General features: G+C 43.2%; 1 protein-coding gene across 2 annotated transcripts in view; it reads right to left on the bottom strand.

Annotated features, from left to right (window-relative positions):
* The window catches only part of ERGIC1 (endoplasmic reticulum-golgi intermediate compartment 1), a 90,417-nt gene that overhangs the window by 31,874 nt on the left and 45,212 nt on the right, over positions 1-13,331 (bottom strand). For both annotated transcript variants that reach the window (XM_066615888.1, XM_066615889.1), the window contains exon 4: positions 1,077-1,171. In XM_066615888.1, coding sequence (XP_066471985.1) covers positions 1,077-1,171 — 95 coding nt within the window. The remainder of the gene's footprint in view (positions 1-1,076; positions 1,172-13,331) is intronic.

The raw sequence follows: 13,331 nt of genomic DNA, 5'->3' as shown, positions 1-13,331 counted from the left end.
CCTGCCAAAGCGATGCTGACTTGCAGTTCTACTATTATTCTCTCTACTATTAAACTCAGTGACAGAGCTATGAGCCTTATATGAAAAAGACCCTGGTTCAATACCTAACATTTACAATTTAAGGCCTGCCTAGGAAAGATCTGAGGTCCTCGAGAGCCACTGCTAATCAGAGAAGACTAACACTGGGCTATGTGCACAGATATTTTCTTCATAGGTACTTGTGGAGGCAGCAGAATGAATCACCCAAAGTCACAACCTCATTGCTTTTCCTGGGGAACTTCAAATGTACTCATGATCTGAAATAACCTGCCTGATTCTCCTGGTCTATTTATGCAGGGTCAGGGGGGAGCAAGCAACTTCCCCCCTCACACAGCATCCCTACACCACACACAAATGACAGAGTGCGCGAGGGGAGTATCTCCTACATATTAGTTGTGTCAACCCTCAGTGATTGCATCTCAGTGACTAAAAATAAGCACATCACAAAACGTCCCAGTAATATGAAGGCCAGCCAGCAAACACAGTTGCTTGCATGATGGTCAATAGGACTTCTGTAGGTCTCTCGCACAAGTCCCTATGAAATGAACAGTATCGCTGCAGTGGAGGTGAGCTTATAGTCTACAGTAGGGACTGTGTCCCTTCTATGGTTAGTAGTGACTAGTACACTATTGTCATAGAGGCACTTTTTAAAACAGTGCTCCTCTTTGTGTTTTGCAAGAGGAAAACTGGCTCTCTTCACCGCAGCAGAACTTCTTTTGTAGAAGTTATTGACTGATACGCCTTCTGCATCATTTTGGATTGGGAGCCCTTTTCAGAAACCACATTTATTTTTCTATGTAAAATACTTTCTGAATATTTTTGTTAAAAACTGTTATATACATATACTTAATAATAAAAAATGTTTGGTAAGAGGGCGGAAAGGGGTGATTCATGAAAAAAGAACACATTCTTAACAGAACACTTTCTTTTTTTCCTAGAAAAGAATGGAAAATTACTCATAGCAATCTGAATGAGAAATATTAAGCCAACTCAAGAACATATTGATTACTCAACCACAATTGCAAGGAAGTACTCACATTCACAGTTCAGATTTGGCAAGCTGATGTTCAAATTTACTTCTATTTTACCACCACTGTCTTTGTCTGGGTCATCCACGTAGAGCTCGTTAACACTGCAGGGGAGAGGAAGACAGGAGGCTTCATGTTGGAAAGAAAGGCACTAAATCACTATTAGAGAAAGGCAGGAGGGGGAAACTTCCACAGAGAGGGAACAAAGGGACGTTTTGCTGTAACGTTATTCACATAAGAAAAAAAAATCACTTCGTGTTTGAAAAGAGATGCTAACAAGCTCTCCAGAAGATGCACATAATGCAGAACTGAAGATATCACAGCAGCTTAAAAGGTTTCTCATTCTTGTTTACACTGGGCAGAAAAAACACTTCAACTATAGTCCAAGACTATAGCCCCCCTACAAATCCAAGACAAATTAGGTCCTTCAGAAAAGCACTCAGAAACCAACTGGTACTTGAGCATATTATTCCAAACTTCTGAGAACTGCTTTGGCTGACCATTTTGCTTCCAGAATCAGTACAAGGTATTGGTTCTTATCTTTAAAACCACCAAGAGCTTGGGACCCAAGTACCTTACATAACACCTGCACCCTGTATATACTGACTTGCAAATATTCCTTCTTGTGTTCTGCTCAACATCTGGGGCCCTGTCTGCCAAATGGGCTTGACAAATGTCTACTAGGAGCAGGGCCTTCTCAATTGTGCCACAGCCTTATGAGATACTCTTCCGGACACCAACATGCCAGATGCCTAGGTAGACCTGGCTCTTTAAGAAGGCCTGTGGCCTGCCTGGGTTGAATTATATTTGGTCTCTTGTGGGGTCCTGCTACTTGACTGCTTTTTATTTATAAATTGAAATATGAAAAAGGCCATCCTTAGATGTTGATATTTACATTGTGTTACGTTTTTCTGTAAATCACTTTGCTTTGATAGTCAGAAAAGTGAGATGCAAATGTTTTAAATAAACAGCATGACTACAACTAAATTGTAATAGCATCAACTAAATCACAATAGCACCTCAGAGGTAAGAGTACACAGAAAATTGGTTCAAAAACCTATCAGTACCAGCCATACATGTTTTCAGAACTGAGCAAAAAAAAGGAAAAAATGACACCCTCTCTCTGGCTCACTCTTAAAAATTAAACAAGGTTGAAAAGTAAAAGCAGAAAAATTGGACCTTCTCTGAAATCTGGTGTTTGAAAAGAATGCCACATTACTGCATGGTAAGACCTAGCCTGCATGACTCATCCGCTGCAGTTTGGGCATCTTTAAAGAGAAGTTTGCTTCCTGTAGGTTTCAGTCAGTTGGTTTTACACATGGAAAGAGAACAGCCCTAGAAATTGTCCCCCTGATTGAAAACTGGTAGGGAAGAGGTACTCCTGATCATTTTCTACAGTGGCCTTCTTAACATCCAGTGATAGGACCATATACGTAGGAGTTGAAATTGCTAGATGACACCCATTTGCCCTGCTCTCTTGTTCATGTGGTAATCTGAAGCTTTGAAGAAAATCAGTGCATGGGGAGGGGGGAGGCCAGGGGATGCAATAATCAAATCACTGGATAGGTTACAGGAACAGAGCTCCTGTACTTTCATAAATTTCCAAGGATCAATGCCATGCAAGTGTCTCCTTTATTGCATACATGAACTAAGCTCCAATCTTGTCAGGCCCCACTTGAATGAGTCAAGATCTCAGTGATGAAGCTCAGTTCCCTCGATCATCCTGGCCACACTTTCTTCCCAGGAATTCCTTACCCATTTCACTTCTACAGATTGCTGCTTCTCCATTTGTCCTCATGACAATTATATATTTTTTCACTTCTTCAGACAGCTTTGCCCTCTTGCCCTGTTTCTTCCCTGATGATAGTGTGTGCTTGTAACAATAGGGGTTTTCCCTGAACTGATTCAGAGAACCTTAATAAATCAAGGAAACAAGCCACTGAACCCACCTTGAGAGTAATTCACAGTTACATGAAGACAAATTCTCATTTAAAATGGAGGAAAGTAAGGTCAGACATGAATTCATGAAAAACACAGAAACCAGGATGAAACATAGCACTATTACATGATTTCCAGAGCTGACTGAGCACTAGGAAGATTACTGTGCTGCACTTTTGATCCATCAAATGCTCTCACTTGGAAGAATCAGGAAGAACCTCATAGTTCTCTGGTCATTTTCCTTACCTGCCAAGAAGGTCAAACCTCACATTCCAGGAAGTATCACCTCCCACACTGAAACCTTATTATCAAACCTTATTATTAAGAAGTACTCAAAAAGTGTTTAACAAGTAACTGAAGCAAGTGTGCCACATAATGGAAAACAATGGCATAGGGCAGGCAAAATGTACATCCTTGTCCAAATGCTGGAAGGGCCCAGATCAAGTCTCTTCAGGATGGGATGTTCCCCTTAGTCCAGAGCAGGGGTGCCCAAACCCCGGCCCTGGGGCCATATGCGGCCCTCGAGGCCTCTCAATGCGGTCCTCAGGGAGCCCCCAGTCTCCAATGAGCCTCCGGCCCTCTGGAGATTTGTTGGAGCCCGCACTGGACTGACACAACTGCTCTCAGCGTGAGGGCGACTGTTTGACCTCTCGCATGAGCTGTGGGATGAGGGCTTCCTCCACTGCTTGCCGTTTCACGTCTGTGATACAGTAGCTGCAGCAAAGGAAAGGCCAGCCTTGCTTTGTGCAAGACCTTATATAGGCCTTGAGCTATTGCAAGACCTTCATTCATTCATATAAGTTCATCTTTAATATATTCACTCATGTAAACTTATGTAAATTTATTCAAATTTTAAATGTAAATTGATTTGTTTTTTCCCCGGCCCCCAACACAGTGTCAGAGAAATGATGTGGCCCTCCTGCCAAAAACTTTGGACACCCCTGGCCCAGAGGAAGGACAAAATTCTTTGGAGTCGCATAAGCAGTTTCAAGGTGTGCCAGGAAGATCATTACTGTCAAGACAGCAAGTCTGCTTGGTGCTTATTTCAAATCGATATGTTAGCCTTATTCCTAAGAGAAGCCCTTCTGGATCGGGCCAAAGGCCCATCTCATCCAGCATTCTTTTTCCCACAGTGGCTCCCCAGTTGCCTTTGGGAAACCAAATTCACAAGCAGGAGAGAAGGTGCACTTCTCTCCCACTGCTGCTCCCTTCGCAACTGGTACTCAGATGCACATGCAGTTTCCCTGGCTGACCTTTGCCCCATCCCCATCTCTTTTCAAATTAGCCCGAGGACCAATTGGTAAGCATTACTCAACATATTTTAAGTGATTAATAAATATGACACAGAGGGGAGGAGCATGCCTACTCATGGATGACCTGGTTTGATGCAGCTGTTTCTTCCTCATAGAAGGCTTAATACGGTCTCTCTCATTTACCACTGGCTTATTATATAGACCCATGGATTAAGTAATACGGTCCTCCCAGTTCCCATGAATGACCTCAGCCAGGAGAAGCACTAATCTTCATTAGCAATGTACCTATAATGCACCCAAGCAGTGCTTCCTGCTTGATGCCAGTTTGCCAGACAGCCTATTTCATAACAATGCTGGTTACCTCCTTCCCATCTCTTCCGGATCTATGAGATCAGACACACACCCATCCTGTCAGTTATATTCTGTAAAAAAAACAAAGTTGTCAAAACTCACTTCTCAGCAGTCTAGCACTGCAGGTTTTACATCTACACTACCAACACACACAGGTGGCCAGACCCGCCTTGGGAGTAAAGACACCAATCAGCCTTGAGGTGCTCTTAATGCATCTGTTCTATGATGAGATTTTTTTCCAGCTTTATAAATCTCTTCAAAGTCCATGGGGGTAACAAGACATCCTTTGCTATGTACTATTTTGGTTCTGGGATTTGGGGGGTGGGTAGGTGGGCTGCAGGCCCAGGTCCTTTAAGAGCCACTTCTTAAAACCACTCAACACCACTGTTCCCTGTAGGCTGTGCAGCCACACAGCTGCAACTGAGGTGCCAGGCACCTTCTCTTGGCATCTCAGAGTTTGGCAAAGATGGTAATGCTCTGGAAGAGTCCTGCGTAGCCACAGTAGAGCTCCACACACTCCCTGGAGGAAGCTACAGGGTACACACTTTTATCATCCTTCCCTTAAAACATTTTCTGCCCAGATGGCCAGGTCTATTTAGCTCCTTATCATTCTGCTTCACCTATGTGCTTACAGCTAGACTTATGGAACGTCAAGGAGTCAAAGATGTGGTAATCCTTCACCCCAACCCAATTTTCTTCTCTGCATGTCATCAAACTCCTTGCAGTTCATGTTAATTCCAAGGACAAAACAGGAATAGCTAAAGAGCTATGACATTAAAAATATTATTAGCCCAGACGGGCTTAGTTTTCTTTTAATCAATAGCCCCTGAATTGGAGTTCCTGGAGATTAGGATGGGGGGGTGTGTCTTAAAGCCTTGCAGCTGCCACAGTTCTAAACTATTTTGGCCCCCAATCTGACAGCTATTTGCCCAAGAAAATAACTCTTGTGGTGACCATGGGAAGATGTTTTTGGGAAGGAAGGATAAATAGCATCCAGATTGGTACCAGGAAAGGGGAGCTGATCCAGTTGCGATTAAGGAAAAACTAATCTATCAGTAATTAATTAGAAAATTGCAGCAGACGAACATCACTGCTTGCTAGGCTTTCTCTACTATTTTGTGCTCACCCCACTTACTGAGCTGGGAAAAATTCCAGGAATAGTACCAAAGAGTATAGTTTCCTTTCAGTGAGAAAGCACCAGAGACTTAGGGTGTCTTTGCAATACAGAATTTGTTCCCCCCCCCCAACATGTACAAGCAGAGGATAACTGAGGTAAATATACCTCTATAGGCAGGCAGTACAGTCACTAATGCTGCAGCAGGTTCCTGATTCATCCCTCCCATTGAGAGTATATCTCTTTTCAGCTAACCCCAGTTAGAAACTCTCTCTCTCAGAAATGTCATGTTCCCTCAAACTCCAAAGGCAGGAACAGATCTCCCAACTATCAAGAAAGCATCCCAATCATGACAGGGTTATTTTCTTAAATCCCTGATCTGACCCACCCCACCCCCATCCCTGTGACCCCAGGCAAAACCATAGTAATAAACCAATTCAAAGCAATCAAAACAGAAAGAAGACTGGCCATTTTCATTATAAACCAACATCAGAGCTACAAAAGAAGGAAGAGGCTATGGACACAAGGGGGAAGACGGAGCCTCTCTCTTCTGAGCTTGCAGACCCAACCTAAATAGGTCTTATCCCTGTGGCACAAGCTTCTAGAAAAAGTTGGTTTTAAATACTTAAGATTCCAAGGCATACTTGTCACCCCCCATTCCCTGCCTTGCTCACTCACTCAGCTTGTACTGCAGAAGGAGCTTTCAGGGACAATCTGGCCAGATCTTACAGATTACGTAATTAGAAGTTGCAGAGAAGGGGATTAGGTAAGAGGAGTTCAATGTCTCTTATGGGTTTGCCCCAAGAAGGAGAAGCTAGTGTCTGAAGTGAGGCATTCAATCAAGCACAATTTATTTCCACATAGTTTTTCTTATCAGTCACATTAAAACATTGCAGCACATCTAAAACAACACCATCCTTCAACATCCCAGGAAAGAAAAAGCCAGAATAATGCCTTCCTCACCAACAAACATTGAACATCTCCTCTTAACTGCTACTTTTTCCCACACCATCATCAAAACCAGACCTTGGGTGTAAATGTGTCCAATCATGTTCTTAACAGCTCACTGGCAGAGAGGGAGAGCAGTGGGTGGGTTTGAGTTCTCAAAGGAACCATTAGAATTCTGTTTTGACATTATCAATACTTAAAATGACTGACATGGTACAAAAAGCTAGCACAAGGTTTTTCCACATGGCACATTTATTTTGAATTTAGAGTTTTCTCTTCAACCTACTTCAGAATCTAGACTCTTCAGCCATTACAACAAAGAAAAGAGACTCCAGACTCGGCCTCAAACCTGCTTCATATGTTTCTCCACAGCGCAAGTCCTTTACTTTGTTTGACTCTCCCACATAACTCAACCTCTGCAATGAACTGCTGCGCTGCAACTGGATATATGTCCCATGTCTCAAAGTGCTTGCAAGTCCAAGTATCTTCCCACAAGACTCCTACAAGTCATTATTAAAGCAATGACTGATTTAATATGCTTTTGTGAGGCATTTTCCCCAACTCCTTTAAACAGAAATAAATCTCTGGAAAAAATTGACATGAAATACCATTTTCAACATGTGGATTTAGGTTCAGATGCATTTGTGCAGGGGTGTCAAACATTGCAAATAGTGAGCCACACAGCAGTGGCACTGCTGAAAGGGCAGCCCATGTGATAATTAGGCTCTCCTAGGACCTTGGCAGCAGCTCCCTATCTCACCTCTTTTGGTCTGCCCCTTCCCCCATGGCATTCCTTGCCTTCTCAGGCCTCCTTCACCTCTTCCCTCCCAGAGCCTCTGCAGAAGTGGCACTGCTGAAATGGCAGCCCTGGGAGATCCGAAGTATAAGCAGGGGCTAGATAAAGAACTTCCAGGGGCCACATCCAGCCCACAGGCTTTATGTTTGATACCCCTGCATTAGTATAACAGATACATTATCCACTGTTCATTCTCACCCTTCATAGTTCTGTGCCACTATAGCTCCCTGAACCTCTACTTCTCATTCACTAAGATCAGAGTATGACTGAATATTTACTCAGGGGGGGCTAGTCTCTAGAGCAGTGCTCTTCAGACCTGGGGTTGAAACCCCAATGGGGTCGCAAAGCCTCAGATGTGGGGTTGCAGCAACTTATGGGAATTAAAAAGATTGAAGAACACTGGACCACCACCACATAAGTGGGAGGCATTTGGTGTACCCCTTCAGGTACCAGATTGTGTCCTAGTCCTGCTCAGGTTTTTAGCAATTGTGCTAAAATACCTTTCACTAACGCCAGGCTTCATGGCTGCTTTTTCTGTTCTCACGTGTACAAATATTTGGTTACAGTAAACAGAACTGGGAGGGCATTATGGGAATGGAGAATGGGTGGCGACAGGGTGGGTAGATAAGGTCCTGGGAGGGGGGCAGGATCGACAGTGGGGTCCCCTGTTTCATATTTTATTTATATATTGGGGTCGTGGCATGATAAAGGTTGAAGACCACTGCTAGACTTTAGACATATGCTTGGAAAGGTAAGTAAAATGCACATAAATGAAAGATTCAATGTTACTTTGCCAATTTAAGGTTTATTCTGTGCCCAGCATCTTGGTAATTTCCTCACTTAAAAGACTATCATTGTACTCTTGCTCACTGCTTCGGATCAAGAAAGTACAAAACAGACTGACCTACAAAGAAAGGAACTAAGGTCTCCAGATCAGTACAGAAGAAAATGGAGGTTAGAGATGCCAATGTTCACTTGAGTCAGAACTGTAATTGGCACCATGGAGCATGGACTTCTGCTTCCTGTTAACCCACACACGAACACAAGGGCAAATGGTGTATCACTACTACTCCACATCCCTACAACACCATTCATTAAAGTATCTCAAAGTGTTGAGCAAGCATTAATTAAGCTGAGGAAGTAGACAGTCAAATACTGTTATCCTCATTTTAAAGCACAGCATAATAAGGAACAAAAGGGAAGTTATTTGGCCAAGGTCTGGTTGTTGGCAACCTTCAGTCTAAAAGACTATGGTATCGCGCTCTGAATAGTGGTTCTGGAACAGCGTCTAGTGTGGCTGAAAAGGCCAATTCGGGAGTGACAATCCCTTCCACACTGGGAGCAAGTGCAGTCTGTCCCTCGTCTGTCTCCCTGGCTATGGGCCTTCCTTCTTTGCCACAGACTGTTGGCCAAGTGTCTCTTCAAACTGGGAAAGGCCATGCTGCACAGCCTGCCTCCAAGCGGGCCGCTCAGAGGCCAGGGTTTCCCACTTGTTGAGGTCCACTCCTAAGGCCTTCAGATCCCTCTTGCAGATGTATTGCAGCTGTGGTCTACCTGTAGGGCGCTTTCCTTGCACGAGTTCTCCATAGAGGAGATCCTTTGGGATCCGGCCATCATCCATTCTCACAACATGACCGTGCCAACGCAGGCGTCTCTGTTTCAGTAGTGCATACATGCTAGGGATTCCAGCACGTTCCAGGACTGTGTTGTTTGGAACTTTGTCCTGCCAGGTGATGCCGAGAATGCGTCAGAGGCAGCACATGTGGAAAGCGCTCAGTTTCCTCTCCTGTTGTGAGCGAAGAGTCCATGACTTGCTGCAGTACAGAAGTGTACTCAGGACGCAAGCTCTGTAGACCTGGATCTTGGTATGTTCCATCAGCTTCTTGTTGGACCAGACTCTCTTTGAGAGTCTGGAAAACGTGGTAGCTGCTTTACCAATGCATTTGTTTAGCTCGGTATCGAGAGAAAGAATGTCGGAGATCGTTGAGCCAAGGTACACAAAGTCATGGACAACCTCCAGTTCATGTGCAGAGATTGTAATGCAGGGAGGTGAGTCCACATCCTGAACCATGACCTGTGTTTTCTTCAGGCTGATCGTCAGTCCAAAATCTTGGCAGGCCTTGCTAAAACGATCCATGAGCTGCCAAGGTCTTTAGGTTTATGCCAAGAGGATAGGTTTTTTTTTGGCCAAGGTCTACCAGTCATAAAATTAGGAAGGCAATCCAGGAGACAAATGCATCGTTCCATTGAAGTCATTAGATCACAGTCCTTCTCCTGGAGCATTTAACACCTGCTCTATAGCAGTAGCTTTCTAATTCTGTTTCTCAAACTCTGAGGAGGCTTTACTTCCTTAGAAAGTCTTTCCAGGGAGGTGTTGGGGCAGTGATTCGATCCCTAGGATCACGTAACTAAGTGGGGGACTAGGGGGTGCTTTCCACTTACTTGTAACTAGGTAGGGCTGCTGGTGGCTGCAAGAAGAGCAGGAAGCCCTGCGCAGACCTCCGCAGGGCTCCTCTAAGGCTTGCAATGTTAAGTAAAAGCAGGCACAAAGCACCTCCTGCAAAGTGGAAGGGCTTTGCACCTGTTTTTACTGAACAAAACAATTCCCCAAGCACACAATTCTAGAAAGCAGTAAATATATTTGTGAAGTGCAAAGATCAGTACACAGACAGAAAAGAACAAGGGTGAAATTATAAGCAATAAGATGAACATTTATCTTGACACACCATCCATCTTATTGCATGAGTTAGCAGTTCTGTCCCATCGATTCATTTCACACAAAAATGAAGTTGTATATCTTCATGCATCCTCCACGGTAGACTAATGCAAACCATACCATACATACTATTTCTTATAAAGTATATAGTAAACACAAAAACTTTGATATACAAAGACAATGTGTGTTATATCCTTCTCTGCTTTCACCATCTGAATGATGAACTGGCAAGACAATCATTGAATGCTCCCTACGTCCAAGTTATCATTTTGAAGTGCATGATTGTGGTTTACCACATCTCTCACAGTGAGTACCTTTTAACTCTGTACTAAAAGCCTCTCTCTTCCTGGGACCCCTTTTTGTGCTCTCTCTCTCTCTTGCTTGCTCGCTCACTTGTCTCCTTTGCACAACCTCCCCTTTCCTCCATTTTCCTTTTCCTTTTCCTCCCTGAGTCCCTTCCCTTCTTCCCTCCTTCTGTCTCCCCCCATCGCCACTCCATTTTATATTATCCCAGATCTTTTTGTATCTTCCTACCTTCCCACTGTCCCCATTCCCAATTTCCCGCAGCTGCTGGACACTCAGCATCTATTGCAGGTCCCATCTCGCTTATGTGAGATCTTGCCACCTCTGTGGCTTTTCTCCAAGCTGTGAGCAAGGCCATGGAAACCACGACAGGGCAACCCACTCCCTCATAAGTGAATGGAGAGCAAATAGGTAAAGGGTAAAAGTAATGGGGGGGGGGGTTATTAAAAGACTGTAAAATCAAAATAACAGAGGAAACTATGCAAAGGATGAAAACAAGGCACTGTTCAACTAGGAAAAGAAGAAAAGGGGGGTGGGCACTAAAAGTCAAGGATGCTAAAAGGCAAGCTAAAAATAATACAAAAACCCTCATTCAACTAATTGGGTGTGATCCCTACCCTGCTTTCTCATGTTGCTTCAGGGAACTGGCACCCATACTTTGCAGCAAGGTGAGTGTATCAACCCCCGCATCAGATGCTTCCAAATGGGCCCTGAGCCAAGGCATGGGTTGTGTGTGTGTGTGGGGGGGGGGGTATTAATCAGGTTTCACCTGAAGTTTGGGTATGGGGAGAGGGGTCAAGAGGGCTTTACCATCCAATTAGCTGGCCAAGAGTCAAATCCTTTCTTTACTGCTCAGTGGGAAAAGAAGGAGATGCTCAAACCAACCACAAAAGCTAATGGCAACTGCATCTGGATGACTCAGCAGCCTCTTCAGGATACTGAAGCACCACTGAAGTCTCTGAGGTTCCAGGAGTGGCCAAAATAGGTGGGGAAATAGGGAAAAAAATAAAAGATTTTCACCATGACACAGAAAATAATTGAGGCTCTGCTTTGCTATTTGCCCCATTCATGCAAACTCTGTAAACGTAGCCACATTCTCACTATGTAGATATACAATGGCTGTGGCACCACCAAGGCTAATTATTTCATTCTTCTTTAATTGTGGAATATACTGAAAGACTCTTGTCATTTATACAGAGTATTAATCAGGTCAGCAGGTACATGATTATTATCACATCAGTTAGACTATTACAATAATAACCGCCACCTGTTAGGCTACAAATCTGGGTTAACTATGAAGGAGGTTATTTATGATGCATCAGCAAGATGAGGTAGGAAGGCCGTTAAAAATTACAATGAGTGTCTTCTGCCACCAATCCTGCCCAGGAAATACCAAAGGCATTTACACTTCCAGCTGTATTTTCCTAACCATTTGAGTCATTCACTTAGTGGGACAGGGTACCTGTTTGTTTCTGTCAGCTTCACAGAAATCCAAATATGGAACACTGACCTCATTTCCTTTATCCATCTGACAGTCTTGGAGTCAACTCTCTCCACCCCCTTCATGTACTCTTTTAAATTTAAAAACAGAAAATAAGTTCTCTGATGGATGAACAGTTTGCTTTTGAACATACTCATCAATATGCTTTGAAACCTGAAAGTTTTCTTTTTGATACTAAATTTACTCCCTCCCGCCAAACAAACAAACACCTGGATAGTTCATCTCAATTTTGGAATGGGGAGAAAAAACAAACATATACCAATACCCCAAACCCATTTAACAGGAAATACTACCCATTTTCTACTCTCATAAGCTGTAGCTAACAATTCTCTGAGCAAAACCACTCAGATCCTGATAAGGACACCTGGCAGAAGCTAAGAACGTTTAGGTCTGGCCAGTGCCTAAATAGAAGACTATTTGGGAATTTACTCCTCACATATTATTTTTAAGTGTCTAAACTAAGCCTTGCAGCACTCCTGTGACATTGGCTTATTATGCTCTTTGTACAAATGGGTACCTTCTCCTCCCAAGACTGATGGGATGACTTTTTTATACTACACATATCGCACAAATGGGATGACTTTTTTATACTACACATATCAAGGAAAAACATGAAAGTGAATGAGACCTTTACATTTTATTTTTTTCTACTCATGCACAAAGTAAAAATATGGACACAACTAACAAAAATGCATTAAGAATGAGGTCTGGATTTTAAAAATTTAGCTGATAAAATTAAAAATATAAATAAATTTAAATAAAAAATTTCCCAGAACTTATGTTGAAGAACAGTATTTCTTGAAGTTGTAAAAACATTATCATATTTCATATGTTTATTTTTTTGACACATTTTGTAAAAATGTGAAGCAGAATTCAGAATAAATCCTATCCGGTCCTTTTCAGTAAAGACAGTTTGCTTCTTCAAGTAGTTATCTGTGCAGAGACACACAGAGGAATTTTGGGCAGGTGGCAGAACCCAACTTCAGAAGTTTCCAGAGCTTTGTTGAGCTACTGTGCTGAAGTTGGGATACCCTATGCACAGTTATGTGCCTCAAGTCCTGGGAGATGGCCCAATCCTTCAGTTTCTTTGAAGACAACCATCTTCAATGGTCTGCTTCAAATACCCTATTTAAGATGTGCGCCGACAACTGGAGCAGACCTTACAGAGGGGACTGTCAGGTGGGTCATGTGTTTGCAGACAACCATTCAAAGACTTGACAGTCCCCTCTGTAGGTCTGCTCCAGTTCTTATTCACTACTACATTTACAGGTAAACAAACTGTCCTTCTCCTTCATGGTCTCTGTGCAGTCACAAGCAGTGGAAACAAGTTTGTTTTTCCCCTTT

This window comes from Tiliqua scincoides, chromosome 2 (assembly GCF_035046505.1).
Source record: "Tiliqua scincoides isolate rTilSci1 chromosome 2, rTilSci1.hap2, whole genome shotgun sequence".
NCBI lineage: Eukaryota > Metazoa > Chordata > Lepidosauria > Squamata > Scincidae > Tiliqua > Tiliqua scincoides.
The sequence above is the reverse complement of the archived record's forward strand: the minus strand, read 5'-3'. Positions and strand labels throughout refer to the sequence as shown.